The 17,131-nt window shown below is 46.3% G+C and overlaps 1 protein-coding gene across 1 annotated transcript in view; it reads left to right on the top strand.

Moving 5' to 3' along the window:
• Positions 1-17,131, top strand: part of LOC129854972 (DENN domain-containing protein 5B-like) — a 43,324-nt gene that overhangs the window by 4,683 nt on the left and 21,510 nt on the right. The window contains exons 2-9 of the mRNA XM_055922186.1: positions 4,187-4,296; positions 5,551-6,280; positions 6,839-7,026; positions 10,532-11,032; positions 11,230-11,461; positions 13,038-13,188; positions 13,307-13,382; positions 13,727-13,846. Of these exons, the coding sequence (XP_055778161.1) occupies positions 4,187-4,296; positions 5,551-6,280; positions 6,839-7,026; positions 10,532-11,032; positions 11,230-11,461; positions 13,038-13,188; positions 13,307-13,382; positions 13,727-13,846 (2,108 nt within the window). The remainder of the gene's footprint in view (positions 1-4,186; positions 4,297-5,550; positions 6,281-6,838; positions 7,027-10,531; positions 11,033-11,229; positions 11,462-13,037; positions 13,189-13,306; positions 13,383-13,726; positions 13,847-17,131) is intronic.

Below are 17,131 nucleotides of genomic sequence, written 5' to 3'. Positions count from 1 at the left end.
TGTTTCTGCAGCCCTAATCAAATTTCACATGATGTTCCCTGCTGGAATGCCGGGTCGCCATGGTTTCCGCTCCCGGCTCCAAACGGACGGGTGACTGTCACAGGGAATGACATCAGTGTCAGACGGGAACCACAGTGGGATGTTCAGGGATGCTGAAATGTCGCAAACAGGAAGGCAAGGATGGACTGTTGAAATCCGATTGGGCTATGTTCCATATAATTGAATATGAAAGGCTGGTGACTATACATTGCATTTTTATCTTGTGAAATCTTAGTTGCTTCTGTAACCAATCAATCAAATGATCAAACCCGAGTCGTCCGTTCTCAAGAATGTGTTATCCCTCTGTGCGAAAGCCTTCACACGTCTTCCAGTCTGGGGGCAAGGTTAGATATCATTTGAGAAAGCATTGTTTGACAAACCACATCTGCTACATTTATTCAACCAGGAGACAGACGTAGGAGGTTGTTGTAATTGAGGCAGTGTCTGCTCAGTGTATGAGAGGCAGTGTCTGCTCAGTGTAATTGAGGCAGTGTCTGCTCATTGTAATTGAGGCAGTGTCTGCTCATTGTAATTGAGGCAGTGTCTGCTCAGTGTAATTGAGGCAGTGTCTGCTCAGTGTAATTGAGGCAGTGTCTGCTCAGTGTAATTGAGGCAGTGTCTGCTCATTCTGTCGTTTCATCTCTCAACCCACCTCCATCTCGTTCTCCTCCTCCTCATCTGCCCCTCCGAGGGTATGATGAATTGAATGTGGTGGAGCAATTGAGTTAGGCAAGGATGAAATGCATCTCTCTTCTCACTCATCCAGTCATCCCTGTCTATCTGTCTGTTTGAAGGATGGAAAGCTGCGTATGACTGTTAATCATATGTTCAAATATGTCAGCTGTTTCATCATAGGCGCCTCGTCTTTAGGCGTCAGATCCCTCCTCTGTCTGCATATCTGCTGTATGAGAACTGGGTGTTTTAACAGTCTAGATCCTATGAAATTGTATGTGTTTGTTATCTTCTTTAACATCAAACATTACATCTATAGACCAATGAAAACCAGATGTCATCCTGTGATCAATCAGCAATGTTCATTAGGGCACACCATATCAAAATGTTTTAAAACATTTCTCAACAAACCAAGTCCAATAAAAAAAGTCTTGACAAGGTCTTGTACTGCCTTCCCATTTTATTTTTGTTCTGTAAGTGTGCCTACTGAAAAAAACTCCAGTTTGATAATGAAATGGTAATATGTGGCATAACATGGTCCTCTTACTGAGGCTGAGTACTGTCGTGACTCTGACTAAACTCCCCTTGAGAAATCCATCCCTGCTGGAGTGGGATCCTGTGGTGTTGAGATTCCGCGCAGTGTCTGGGAGACGGTGACGTTGCAGTCCCTGGAGTGGAACTATGAGACTGAGGCCCTCTTCTGACGCAAATTCACTTTATCCTTCATTCTTTCTATCTTTTGTCCTTCCTCTGAGTAACCACTGATCCCTCGTGGTGGGAGCATACATGTACGTAGGAGAATCTTGCTTTCGCTGGTGTTACTTCATGAAGGGTTAAATGTGTTTCGGTAGTGTGTTACCCCTGCCAGCAGATCTGTTGCAGGCTCTCTGGAGTGGGCTGAGCTGATTTCAGTGCTTTGAGGAGATAGTCACACAGCCTAACCGAGGCACCGTTTTAATCTTTCATCCACAGAACCATAACAAGCCTCCCTCGCGCCCTGCTTCACCATCTCTCCTGTTATCTCCCTCTTTCTTTTCCTACATCTCTCCATCCCACTTCTGTCAGTTGAACCCCCTCGCCTCCTACCATTTCTCTCTCTTCCCCTCTCTCCATTTCTCTTTCTTTCTCTCCTTAAAATCTTTAATGTGGTCAGCAACTTCCTAGTATTTGCCTTCCATCTCTGACACAACACTGGAAGCTATTCATTTCAAGTGCTTGCGTTTTTAAATGGGTCATGGTAAGGCATTGGAAGAACCGGTTCAACGAGTCCACATGAGCACTGAGCAGTGAAAGCCAAATTACAATCCCAGGCATGGTTCGGGTTAAATCGAGCTTTCACACTGTGTGTGTGTGTACTGTACATGGTGTCAACCCTTAATGGCTGTGTGTGTGTGTGAATGTTCACCCAACTAATTGCGTCAGCTGATGACTGGCTTCTTCAAGGCCATGATAACCGTAACGCCAGCGGAGACGGCTACCATGGCAACCAGACATAGTTTTCTTCTTGACGACGAGGCCCTGAGGAAGATCAAGGCCTGGTAGATTAACACAAAGACCACACTGTGATGACTCATCACATCTCTGCATGCCGTGTCCCTTGATTTAAAATCAAATAGAGAATCGGTACGGTACAACACTCAGCAAGATGGTGTCGTTTTTAATACCAGCTCTGAATCGCTTCCTTATCACACTGATATCCAACATGGCTGCCCTGTTCTCATAACATTACACGTGTACAACCCACCCACCAGAGTCGTATTCAATAGTGCACACACAGTAGCAGAACGTTACGCAATGGACAGCGAATACAAGCGTTTCTTTTTGGACACTTTCAGCTAGTCCTGCATTTCAGGATGTTTTCTTCTTCCCAGCACCCAACCTTCATTACTACCCACCCACCAGCCTGATTCAAAGTAAAGCAATTCTCCGTTTTGCTCCGTCTCTTGCCTTCGGCATCCTTACTGTTCTTGGCTTTCCGTGCGTCATCGGAGAAGCAGGTGGAATGCTGGATAAGTGGAGATGCGTCAAAGCATCAGATTACGAGATGTGATTTTGAGCAGCGAGTGTTTTTGTGTGTGTGTGTCCAAATGCCAGGCAGAGTAGTATTGTGAAGAGTGGTGCCCTCCAAGGGAAGGAGAGTGATGGTGTTGCTTTAAATTAGGTAGTGAGTGTACTCCCCTGTGTCCTACATACACAGGATATGTTTTACTATCCTTGCGGGGACCTAACATCTTATTTCCATTCAAAATACTATTTTTCCTTACCCTAACCCATAATTGTAAACCTAAGCCTAAAATAGCCTTTGTCTTTGGGACATGGGAAATGTCCCCACTTGGTACAATTTCTTGTTTTACTTTCCCTGTGGGGACTTTTGTGGATTTTCTGGTAGCCATGAGGATAGTTATTTACATACATACATACATACACACACACACACACACACAGAGCTCTCTATGTAAGCGGATCAGGCAGCTGACACAGGGAACAGTGAGAGGCAGGAGATGCATCAGGCAGACAAGGTAATACATCAAGGTCAGAGGAAATGCATGTCACTGGTGACGCACTCAAACGGCCTCTAATTTTTTAAAGGAATTCTCTCCCTCCCTTCAGTGCCAAACCAAGGGTAATCATTTTTTTTTATCGGGCCCCAAGTTCAGCATGTACCGTAAACCGTTAATTTGGGATCCATTCTGTGCATTGCTCCTGCTTCTATAACCTATTTACTCATTTTCAGATAGGGGATGGAGGGTGCAGCGTGAGGGGGTGGAGGGTGCAGCGTGAGGGGGTGGAGGGTGCAGCGTGAGGGGGTGGAGGGTGCAGCGTGAGGGGGTGGAGGGTGCAGCGTGAGGGGGTGGAGGGTGCAGCGTGAGGGGGTGGAGGGTGCAGCGTGAGGGGGTGGAGGGTGCAGCGTGAGGGGGTGGAGGGTGCAGCGTGAGGGGGTGGAGGGTGCAGCGTGAGGGGGTGGAGGGTGCAGCGTGAGGGGGTGGAGGGTGCAGGAGCTGCTGTGGAAGCTCCTCTGGGGTGGTTGTGATCTGGGTCTCCCAGGGCTTCCCCTCTTCACTGTAGGACCACCCCTCTGTCTCACCTTTTCTACAAGTTCTACTAAGCCCTGTCTGAAAATGGCTAGCGGGCTACCTTTTTATGATCATTCTCTGGTCTCACTGCTTCTGTCTCAACCCTCTACAATCTCACCTCTCGCTCAATAAAGGGATTAAACACACACAGGGTTTTTAGCTGGTGTCAAATTCAGGATAAACGGGTGTGCTGTCTCTATTAAATCCTGACCCTGTCTGGTAACCACAGTGTTCTCCACCATGTCCCTTTATTAAGAATTCAGTGTGGCGATGAAGGTCACTTGTCCCTCTGATTTTGTCTGTGCCAGTATTTCAACGCTGACATGCTCATCACTCTCTTTGTCTCTCCCCTCCCTCTCTCTATTTCAACATCTGTCCGTCTTCTCTCATCTCTTTCCTAGGTGAGGGCTTTGAGCAGAGCCCCATCCGGAGGTCCTTCAAGTCCAAGGTTCTGTCCCACTACCCTGAGAGCACAGACAGGAGTCCCTTCAACAGAGATGCAGTCAACATGGTAAGACAGTGGAGCTACGATACGTTTAGACAACTTATATACAGAGAAGAGGGTTAAGTCATTCTTTTTATGGCATTTGGGCTGTTTTAGCCCTTTCTAGAGATGGTTGTCATATGTCCATGTGAAAACAGCTTCATTTATTGCATTCATTACAAGAAAATGTGTCATGTTGAATTAAAGTACAGCTTATTATGGACATTCTGTTCTATTCTGTTACACAGATTAGGGGACTTTATCGGTTTGTGCACTATTGTTTTGTTAATGTACGTTTTTGGGGTTTAACAATGCTGTCGCAAATCTGTCAGTGTAAATTAGTAATTGAACCCATTGAAAGTAATAAACAAAAAGCTGATGGTTTGGCACTGCTATGACATCACTACTTTGTTTTGTTCTCCAGTACCACAATGCATTTCTCTTTTATGCAAATTAGAATATTTTCTGTTTCAAGTGTTGTAATTTTTAAGAAACATTTTTGAAACATTAGTATCCTTCAAAATGTATGGAATTTCAATAAAAGAAGAAGTTGTTTAATGGCACATTCTTGTCTGGATAGGCACTAGGCAGAAACTCGACAGCATCTCATTTTAAATGAACCAATAAATAAATGTTAGTTTTTCATGAAGCTAAAGCCTGTTGTGAGCACAGACACTGAAGTACTTTGTAACAGATGGATAGAGCACCTTTTCATGGAGCCACACTCAGACTCTCCACAAATAACACCCCGTTGTTCTTTATTTGAACAACCTTTACGCAACTTGTGTGCCGCCTCATGGGTCTCCCGGTCGCTGCCGGCTGCGACAGTCCGGGATCGATTTCGGGTCTGTAGTGACACCAAGTACTGTCATGCAGTGCCACTCGGGAAGCGAATAAGGGCCCTCTTTCTTTAACATTGAAGACTAGAGTTTTTTTTAAATGTCAGAATGGACGCCCTTCAGAATTATTTGACCCCTCATCCCTGTCCATAATTCCTTGTGTGTTTGATATAAGAACATGTTATTGAAGGCAGTTGACACTGCCATTCTTTCTGTATTTTCCCTCTTCCCCTCCTACCGCTCTACCTTTTCTCCTTTGTTCCTCTGCTCTGTCCTCTAAAACATCCCAACTCTTCTGTCCATATCTCTCCCCCACCACCTCTTCATCCTCCTTACTCTCACTTATCTTTAAAAAAAATTCTCCCTTATCACCCTCCCCCCCCCCCCTCTCTCCTCCTCCCTCCCTTCGTTTCTGTCTCCATCTCTCTCTCTCTTTCCCCAGCTCTGCATGCCGCGGGGCCTGTCGTTCCGTAGTCAGGCGGACAGCCGTGACTCCCGCTTCCACTCCTTCACGGTCGCTCGGGACGACGGCACACACTCCTACGGCTTTGTGCACATGTACTACGAGGAGGTGACGAGCACCCAGATCACCGCGGCGATGCAGACCCTCCATCAGATGCACCATGTGGCGCATCACTCCACCTCTTCTTCATCCACCTCTTCTTCATCCCGCTCTACCTCCTCCGCCTCCTCCCCCTCCACATCCAGCATGGACTCTCTGGTGAGCAGCCTGGACGAGTCGGATGCTGCTTCCCTGGCAGAGCGTCCCCTGTTGGCTTGTTTGGGCTGCACAGCGGGCTCCTTCCAGCCGGCCCGGGACACCCTGTATGTCTCCAAGGCCCTCTGCCTCCTGACAACCCTCCCCTTCCTCCTCGCCGCCCGCCACTTCCTGTCCCAGCTGCACCAGGCGGTGACATCGCACGCCGCCCCGCCGCTGCCCCTAGAGAGCTACATCCACAACATCCTGTATGAGGTGCCTGCGCCGCCGCCTGGTCGGTCGCTCCGGTTCCACGGGGTCCAGGGGCCGATCGTGTGCCAGCAGCCCGGCCCAGAGGAGCTCCCGCTGGGGGACTACCCACTGGGAGAGGCCTTCTCACTGCTAGGGGTGGAGAACCTGGTGAGGCTGCTCACCTCCGTGCTACTGGAGACCCAGATCCTGCTTTACTCACAAGGTGAGGACCAAAGGAACAGGCAGCGTTTGCTGAAAGATCAACAACCTAGGTTTTTTTATTTTCTTATTCTTATTTTATTTCTAACCTTCACTCTAAAGTGTGTACATGTTCAATTCCCATCATGCACTTTAAAGTATTAGATCGGTACTGGAGTTGTACCCTGAACAGCACACGTTGTTGTAGCCCCAGACAAACTCATCTGATTCAACTAATAATCAAGCCCCCAGGTGAGTTTGTCTGGGGCTACAACATGTGGTGTTGGGGGGACTGGGGTTTGGAAAAGCGGCACTAGTCCATGGTGGTGAGTGTATGAGTGCACACTTTTGAGATTCAGACCACAACCTAATCACAACTAAAACCTCACCACAACAATGCAACACATGTATCCATGACACGAGTACCACCAGGGTCAAATTCCTCAAATCAGTGACAATTTAAAATCTCCCCCTCCGTCTCTGTCTTCATACTATCAAAAGGTTGACGACAACAACTTAACAATACAACACATTAGTACACCGAGGTCCAATTCCCTCCGTCTTTCCATATCTCTGTCTCCAGACTACCAGCGGTTGATGACTGTGGCAGAGGGCATCACCACCCTGCTGTTCCCGTTCCATTGGAAGCATATCTACCTGCCCATCCTGCCCGCTCCCCTGCACCACCTCCTGGATGCACCAGTGCCCTTCCTCATGGGTATCCAGAGGTGGGACGGCGCCCAACGCTCCAATCTGGATCTGTCCAATGAGGTAGAGTATTAGAATGGCATGTACTTAGTCATCTTGGGACTGTAGCCATGTAATGGAGGCCTTTTTTAAAGACACTTTTATCCTCAAAATGGCTTTATTTAACCAGTTGACTTATTGTGAACACATGATCTTCTTTAATAACCACCTGACCAAGAAGGAGTGATGAATGTATTGCACTTGCGATGCAGTAGGACAAACAATGTTGCCACTTATTCCTAAGTTCCTATTTCTCTATTAAGAATGAGTTTTAAATCCACTATTGAATCCCATTTTAATTGGCTTTACCACATGGAATTAGAAGTATTTTAATTCACATTCTCTGTAGCTTTCCAGTAGGCATTGTGATACACATTTTGACAGGCATTCACTGACCTTGCAAAACATTCCAACAAGCTTTCCAGCAGTCTAATGTACACTGTCAGTCATTCTAGTACGCATTGTAACGGACCGTGAAAGAGCATTGTAACGGACCGTGAAAGAGCATTGTAACGGACCGTGAAAGAGCATTGTAACGGACCGTGAAAGAGCATTGTAACGGACCGTGAAAGAGCATTGTAACGGACCGTGAAAGAGCATTGTAACGGACCGTGAAAGAGCATTGTAACGGACCGTGAAAGAGCATTGTAACGGACCGTGAAAGAGCATTGTAACATTTGCTGCATTCTTGCAGTGCCTGTACTAATTAATCCTATTCTGGTTGCATATTAATATCCCCCTGCTCTCTGGTGCTGACGAAATATAGAGATTCACACACCTCCTCAGGCGATCTCCTACACTTATCCCCAAATCACACCATGCTGTATAAGCGTTTTGCTAGGTTTGCATCCCAAATTGGGTCCTATTCCCTATATAGTGCACTACTTTTGACCAGGACCCATAGGGATTTATGTAGGGGAATAGGATGCCATTTAGGATACAGTTCAGGAGTTTTCTTTGAAGTGGTAGAGTTGGCCCATAAATACACCAGTAGAAGGAGAGCGCTGAGCCGTGGGCGACGGTGGGAGGAGGAAGGCACCGGACATCACATTTCCAGAGAAATCGGACAACGTGAATAATTAACAGGGTTTAAGAACTGCCCACTTTGTTTCTGGGTGTGCTTGAGAGGACACGGGTAACATGGTAGGTAGCTAGGCAGATGACAGAACGCATCGAGAACGTGTCCTATTGTAAATGTAGTTTTATACAATCCTCTCCTTGTAGTCCCATCCTTCCAGCAGGATTGAATCATATTTTTTTCCTGTATCCTTATCCGAAGACTAGGCTTTTTAAACGGCACAGATTTGTTTTAACAGAATTTAGCTGATGCATCACAGTAGAATGTTCTCAGATGTTGTCATGGTGAATTGGGTCACCATACTGCGAGGGGGGGGGGGGGGGTTTATCATAGAGGGTTTGTTGCCTTTCCCATGAGAAGAGGAGCAGTGACGCATTAGAATCACATCACCCTTTAAAGGCGCATTCTACGTTATGTTTGACAACTTAAATGAATGATATCCATTGTTCATGCCCGCTCTTAAAGAATATCACTGTCTTGTTGTTTTTCAAGTTGAGGAGTGGGCCTTTTAAAGTAGAATTGTAAACAAACGGTAGTCTGTGTGAATCAGTCATCACATGGGGTTTAATTATTTTATTTTTTTCCTGCTGAGCACACTGTCAATGTTGTTGAATGGGATTTGGTGTCAGTCTCTGACGTAGTTCTATGTGCCAGGCTAGTGCCTTCTCTCCAGAGGTCGACTCATTTTTCTGTCTGTTTTTGCATTTATAAAAAAATGTGTGTCTGAAGGAGGTGATAGTCCCAGATCTGTTTGGGCTGTTTAGCCAACTCCAATGGACAGAGTCGGCTATACAGTACAAAGACCTATGGGACCAGGATATGTAAATCTAGTATATGCCAAGTGAGATGGGCCATAGAGGGGGCATTTTGAGAGGGGGAAGGAGAGACGCGATGTAGGAAGAGACTGATCTGGGGAAGAGGGATTTGAAGGTAGGAGTTGCAGACAAACGGTGTAGGAATATACATACATCACTGCAGCTGCTCACTCCATCTCCCATACTCCCCTGGGGCAGTGCACTACTTGTCAGAAGGTCATGGTGTTGTGGCGGCTGTTGCATAGGTAACTGCTTATGTAAGCCTTATTGCTTATTATCCATGGGATGGCCCATATTGCAGGAGACTGTCCCCTGTTTCTGTAACTTGAGGCAACTTGAGGCAACTACACCCCCTGGACAGGACGCTAGTTTGTCGCAGGGCCTTAACTGTCGATCCATCTTGCTGAGTGCCAAGCAGAGAGACACCGGACCCATTTTTTTGTCTTTGGTTTGACTTGAACAGGGATTGAACCCCCAACTTTCAAATCTCAAGGCAGATACTCTACCCATAAGGCCACTAAGTTCCACAGACAGTTGGGCAACTCTCTTTATTACACAACACACCTCCTTACAGATGACAGTTGCACTTTCAGTACAGTTGCGGGCCCTAAAACGTTAGGCTAGGTCGAAAAATTGCCTCAGTGTGCGTGCAACACGGCACTCTAGCGTCTCTGCTTCAGGGTTGTGACTTATAGGAGCTCTACGGTTTAAAACAAGTTTACTATCCACAACTGTACCACTGCTTGACTAACTGTTTTTTTTTTTTAATGGACCTGGGTGGGTACAGAGGGTGCATCCCAATAAATCTCTCTTAGCTCCTGAAATGTCTATTCGTTCACTACTCCTCATAATTGTAAAAGCATTGGATTGGTGTTTTCATGGGCCAGAGGGAGTTTCCATACACCAGTCATTTTTCTTTAAAAACCATGAAGGGAGTGAACAAGTGCACACTTTGGGAGATCTGAACTGAGACGCACCCAGTGTGTCTACGCCACATGGCATAATGTGTTGAATTGCAGGAAATTAATTTTAAAACGTAAATCTTTCTCCCCACCTTCAGGAGGGCCACTAAAAAAATGTGCCCGCTTGGTGGGGGCGGAGGCTGCTGAGTGTAGGAAGGCTCATAATAATGGCTGGAGTCAATGGCATAAACCATGTATTTGATAGCATTCCGCTCCAGCCATTACCACAAGCCTGTCCGCCCCAATTAAGGTGCCATCAACCTCCTGTGGTATATTGTAGCTTTGCTGTTTTTTAACCTTTTGCACAGTTTTACTATTACCCCCCCCCCCCTTTGTAACTGATAACAGCAATAGTTTGCGAATGCTAATATGTCAGTATCTGCGCTAATTGTGGTCTAATGTCAACGAGCATAGTTAAATCTCTGATCTTAAATGGGATGTTTGCATACTTGGCCCTAATGCTATCAGTGGTAATAACCTCTGTACAGTCTGAATTATCTACACGAAGAAGAGTTGCTTGTTGTGCCACTCTGCCAGGATGGGTCTGTGTGTTCCCTTTTTGAACATTTTAACAAGGGTTCCAATTCTGCAGCCTTCTCCCAAAGTATGCACTTTGATAATGATAGTTAAACAGATTTTTATGTTTACTGTTGCCTTCCCATCCCCCTCTCCAGGCCAATCTGTGCTTCGTGGACATTGACAACCACCGCGTGGATCTACCCGAGGACCTGCCCCTCTTCCCAGACCAGCTGGAGCTCATCCAGGAACTGAACGAGGTGCTGCTGCGCTTCGGCCTCCAGCCATACGGGGGCTCTACAACCACCAAGCCTGCCCCTGTCGCTCCCCCCTGCCTCAGCAGCCTCGTCCTGGAGGACCTGATGGAAGACCGGCGCAACGGGAACCTAGGAGGGGAGGAGTTGGCCGTGCTGGAACGACTGCAGGCACTGGCCAGGAGGTGTGGAGGAGGGGGGATGGCGGGAGGGAAGACGCTGGGACGGGCGTTCGAGGAGGAAGAGGAGGAGCTGAAGGCAGCCAAGATGAACGTGCAGCTGAGGGAGGTGTTCGCGGGGCGTTTCACCTCCATGTTCGGGAGATACGAAGAGTTTGTGATCCACAGCGCTCACGACCTGGAGTCCTGGCTGGGCAACCGTGAGGGAACGAGCAACTTTGATAAGGTAATGAAGATCGATCAACAATCATTCACTGAATGAATACCATAGACTCTCCTATCCATAGCCTACTCCTTCAGTCAGTAATCCTACATACATGGACAGGAAGCTGTCATTCAGGATACAAGCAATATTCTACCGCTGTTAGTGATTTTAAGTGAAGTGTTAACATTTTGTGTACTTGTGCGTTTGTCTATCCCCAGGGCTCTTTCCTGTCGGCGCAGCCCGCCACACACCTACACTTCCTGTCTCGGTTCCTGGAGACGGCCATGTTTTCATCGTTCATAGACAGCAAGGTGTTGTCTCGCTGGGCAGACCGGGAGCCACTGCAGCGCGTGTTCGACGGGCGCTTGGTGAGGGAGCGCCTCTACAACACATTCGAGGACGATCCTGGCAACCGTCACTACAGGAAGTGCACAGTGCTCCATGACTCAGGTGGGTTCAGGGGAAACTGGATTCAGGGGTGCTACCGTAGTACTTATTCAATATTTTCCATTATTACTGCATGTGGTTGTTAGGGAACACAACAGAATAAAAAATATAAAAGCTTTTGCAACAGTACACCACAATGAGTGCTTCTTCTTGGACAAGTTTAGATCACTGTTTCAGGCCACTTTTTTTTGGGGGGGGGGGGGTTGCCTGATGTACATGTTCTGTTTGTTTTTTGTCCAAAGCATAGAGCAGGGTTCTCCAATAAGTGGCCTATGGGTGATTCTATTCGGCCCCCACGTTTTCTGAGCAAAAAAGACTGAAATTCTGTTTTTGTCAAATACTATGTATGTTTGGGGGTCTTGCTGTCAATTTGTGTAAAAATTATTTATCTATGCTCCGGCCCCCCGACCCTCCCCCTCAAGGAAACCGGGCAACCCTGGCATGGAGGACATTGGGAGGCAGGGATTAGCTAAGGATGCAAGCATCTCCAGAACCACAGAACACACATTGTTAGTCATGTCATTTTTTCATTCTACTCCATATATTCCCTCAGTTCCACTGAAAAGAGAAACAAAGGAGGGAAAACTTTGCCAGAGCACCGTAGAATGCCAGAACATGAGAGTGATGGGGAATATTCCGTTCTGGGGAAAGGGAGTTCAGTATCAATCTGAGAGGGGGAGAAAGGTAGACGCGAGAGGGATAGAAAGGTAGACGCGAGAGAGAAGGGAATAACAGAGGAATTGATGGTAAGAGGTACAAAATGATGAATGGGGGAGAAGATGATGGAGACGGGGAATACTAGAGGGGTGGATGATAGGGTGAGGGTGGAGGATAAGTAGCACATGTGGAAAACAGTACATTGTGTCCCTATAATGAGACCCTCAACTCTCAGCTTTGAAGTTCTGCCAAGCGCTCTGCAGAGACTGCACCACTAAGTCTGCTTCAGTCTCTCTCTGGGTCTCTGTTTTAATTGTTTCTCTCCCTCCGTGTTTCCCAGGAATGTGGGCTTTTAAAGCAAACCAGATAGGGATCCACTTCACGACAACAACACATGTCCTTGTTTCTGCACAAAGTGCTTTCCAGATTAGACGTGCAGTATGACGTTGTATCTACAACTCTGGATTTGAAAGGAGGCTTCTACAAATAGTCCTTCGATGTCGGACTGCAGAGGAATGAGAATTTAGAAAGTAGAAAATACACTATTGAGCAGAGTCCTGTATGGCTCAATTGGTAGAGCATGGCACTTGCAATGCCTGGATTGTGGGTTTGATTCCCGCTGGGGCAACCCCATACAAAAATACATGAACATAAGTTGCTTTGGATAATGCAGTCTGCTAAATGGCTGTTATTACTGCGCTGGCCTGGTTACATATCCAGCATAGTTCCTGGAAATGACAATGGGTAATCGCCGTAATTCCGTTATCATGGAATTGCCTCTGTGACAGGAAAATATCAGGCAGCACAGTATGGCTTGGGTCAGCACACTAGTGTGAAAAGGTTACTAGAGGCTGCCTCTCCTACAGCCTTCTCCAGTAGGCCCCACTCACATCCCCCATCTCTATTTTCCTCTGGTTCCCAGTCCAGGCCATGGAGCGCAGGCTGCTTAAGGCTGACCACACGGCCATCCACCCCCACCTGTTGGACATGAAGATTGGCCAGGGCCGACACCAACAGGGCTGCTTCCCCAGGCTACAGGCTGATGTACTGGCACAGGGACACCACACCAACAAGTAAGTAACATATATACACATATAACATATACGCCCATATATACACACGTACACAACAATTACCTACACACACAAATGATCTACACAAACACACACCGTACATTGTGTCTGTGTGCAGGTGGTCAAGTCGTAACATCCCTAAGAGACCAGTGACTACTGAGACCACCTCAGGACTGGACAATGACCAGAGAGAGGTAAATTCCTGCTTTAGTTATATAGTCCAAAATCTACCTCTAGCCCGTTTCCCATACCTGGTGTAAACAATATTGTAATGCCTTTACCTTTCTTTGCGTGAACACCATTCTGCCTTCTGGGCTGTGTTCATAAGGGCACACAATGGAAAACATTTCTAAAACAACGATTTGTAATGGGAAAATGTACCTTATTGAACAAGTCCAGGTAGTGCCTCTCTGTTTCAGTCTGATCTACAAACCCAGGATGGGTAGGGGCTAGGCCAGGAAAGGAGTTATTGGCTGTTTTCAGAATCAACTTTTTACTATTGTCTGATTGGCTGTTGTTCTTTGTGTTCATCCAATAGAAGTTCTCTCCCGGGAGGAGGAGCCTATGCCAGTCTAAGCTGCTTGACCCCTCCCCCTTGGCTGTCACTCAAACCCAGCGTGGGTTCGTGGAGGGGCTGCTGAGGGAGTGTCGTGTGAAGGTAAGGGGTCTCCTTAAGGCATCTGAATGCTTCCCAGCCAGTAGAGTTTGTGCAGATATTATGACAACATTTTGTGATGTTTTGGACTTATTCAGCTGTTCGGGCACTTTTTTTCTTTTCTTTTTTTTTCTTTGGGAGGCCAGCCTAAATTCGGGGCAGAAGTCTAGGCCCCTTCGTCAGTGATTGGTCAACAGTAGGGATTCAATGAGAGACAACTTGTTTTCATGCAAATTGTTTCATTGATAAATACTGCACCAAACATCTTAGTGAGATGTAAAATTGATTTATTGAGTTATCTTAGATTTGTGTGTCTCTTCACAGTCCCCTGCTGTTCCATAAGGGGTATTTTTACCTGATTTTACTGCTGGCATCGGTTACCTGATGTGGAATAGTTCCATGGCTCTATGTAGTACTGTGCTCCTCCCGTAGTCTGTTCTGGACTTGTGGGGTATGCATGGTTGTCCGAGCGGTGCGCTAGTAGTGTAAACAGACAACTCTGTGCATTCAGCATGTCGACACCTCTTACAAAAACAAGTAGTGATGAAGTCAATCTCACCTGTTAACACTTTTATTTTTGTGTCAATCGCCAGTTGGCAACCCATCCCTTACGGGATTGTAAAGACACCATATTAAAAATCAAATGGTTGTCTATGTCCCAAATTGGCACCCTTTTCCCTATATAGTGTCCTACTTTTGCCTCAGTGCACTATATAGGGAAAAGGATGCCATTTCAGAGGTAACCAATGTGTGGGTGCTGTTATTCTGTCCTCAAGATGGAAGTAGTGTCAAGGTGTGTATTACCTGTAGTTTAGTGCAGGGATTCTGTCTGTCCTGGGTCCCCCACTTGGTGCATGGTTTGGTTTTTGCCCTAGCAATACGTTTCAAATAACCAACTCATCATAAAGCTTTGATTATTTGAATCGGCTGTGTAGTGTTAGGGCAAAAACCAAAACGTGCACCCAGGGCAGAGTATGTGAGCGGAGCGTACCCAATTTGACTGGAGCGAGATTCCCAAAGGCTGGAGCGTCTGTCTTCTCACCCGCTCCAGTAGTGCTCACTTCAGGAGTTCAGGGCATCCCTGCCCCAGCATGCATTTGTAGCCCCTTGCTGTAGCTACTGTCATGGAGTAAGCTAAATATTTTCATAAAGAAACTTATATAACACACAGGTGCTAAATCAAGATAAGAACCAAGAGAGGGAGTGCGGTGATGTAGCATCCGCTGTTATGTGTAAGCCTTCGAACACACCAGCAGCCATTTTGCACAAAATAGTACGCAGCATCATCTGGATATGTATTCAACAAAAATTCAACATTCACCTTCTGCTACCATTTCTGTCAAGCTGTCTACGAATACAGTTTGACGCATACGTTCTATAAATCCAACGTATTGTAAGAATATGTTGAAGATAAATACACAACGGAGAGGAATAGAATTAACGGTCATTGGAAACAGTTGTTTTTCAGTTCAACATCTGTTAAGAATGTCAGTCCTGAACTCATAGCTAGGTGTGCTATGTTTTCATTGGTCTGAGTCTAAAGCAGCATACTTGTTATTTGGCAATTGGCCCTGTTGGACTGCAAACACAGCGTTTCATTGGAAATTAGTAATTCTGGTGGACCAAAATGAAATAACGCTGTCTGTGTGTTCAAAACATAAGGCTTGGATGCTACCTGCTGTTATGGTGCTAAACTATTAGGTTACAGACCGGATGCTACCTGCTGTTATGGTGCTAAACTATTAGGTTACAGACCGGATGCTACCTGCTGTTATGGTGCTAAACTATTAGGTTACAGACCGGATGCTACCTGCTGTTATGGTGCTAAACTATTAGGTTACAGACCGGATGCTACCTGCTGTTATGGTGCTAAACTATTAGGTTACAGACTGGATGCTACCTGCTGTTATGGTGCTAAACTATTAGGTTACAGACCGGATTCTACCTGCTGTTATGGTGCTAAACTATTAGGTTACAGACCGGATGCTACCTGCTGTTATGGTGCTAAACTATTAGGTTACAGACCGGATGCTACCTGCTGTTATGGTGCTAAACTATTAGGTTACAGACCGGATGCTACCTGCTGTTATGGTGCTAAACTATTAGGTTACAGACCGGATGCTACCTGCTGTTATGGTGCTAAACTATTAGGTTACAGACCGGATGCTACCTGCTGTTATGGTGCTAAACTATTAGGTTACAGACCGGATGCTACCTGCTGTTATGGTGCTAAACTATTAGGTTACAGACCGGATGCTACCTGCTGTTATGGTGCTAAACTATTAGGTTACAGACCGGATGCTACCTGCTGTTATGGTGCTAAACTATTAGGTTACAGACTGGATGCTACCTGCTGTTATGGTGCTAAACTATTAGGTTACAGACCGGATGCTACCTGCTGTTATGGTGCTAAACTATTAGGTTACAGACCGGATGCTACCTGCTGTTATGGTGCTAAACTATTAGGTTACAGACCGGATGCTACCTGCTGTTATGGTGCTAAACTATTAGGTTACAGACCGGATGCTACCTGCTGTTATGGTGCTAAACTATTAGGTTACAGACCGGATGCTACCTGCTGTTATGGTGCTAAACTATTAGGTTACAGACCGGATGCCACCTGCTGTTATGGTGCTAAACTATTAGGTTACAGACCGGATGCTACCTGCTGTTATGGTGCTAAACTATTAGGTTACAGACCGGATGCTACCTGCTGTTATGGTGCTAAACTATTAGGTTACAGACTGGATGCTACCTGCTGTTATGGTGCTAAACTATTAGGTTACAGACCGGATGCTACCTGCTGTTATGGTGCTAAACTATTAGGTTACAGACCGGATGCTACCTGCTGTTATGGTGCTAAACTATTAGGTTACAGACCGGATTCTACCTGCTGTTATGGTGCTAAACTATTAGGTTACAGACCGGATGCTGTTATGGTGCTAAACTATTAGGTTACAGACCGGATGCTACCTGCTGTTATGGTGCTAAACTATTAGGTTACAGACCGGATGCTACCTGCTGTTATGGTGCTAAACTATTAGGTTACAGACCGGATGCTACCTGCTGTTATGGTGCTAAACTATTAGGTTACAGACCGGATGCTACCTGCTGTTATGGTGCTAAACTATTAGGTTACAGACCGGATGCTACCTGCTGTTATGGTGCTAAACTATTAGGTTACAGACCGGATGCTACCTGCTGTTATGGTGCTAAACTATTAGGTTACAGACCGGATGCTACCTGCTGTTATGGTGCTAACTATTAGGTTACAGACTGGATGCTACC

This window comes from Salvelinus fontinalis, chromosome 5, assembly GCF_029448725.1.
Source record: "Salvelinus fontinalis isolate EN_2023a chromosome 5, ASM2944872v1, whole genome shotgun sequence".
NCBI classification, from domain to species: Eukaryota; Metazoa; Chordata; class Actinopteri; order Salmoniformes; family Salmonidae; genus Salvelinus; species Salvelinus fontinalis.
This window is presented reverse-complemented; position numbering and strand designations above follow the sequence as displayed.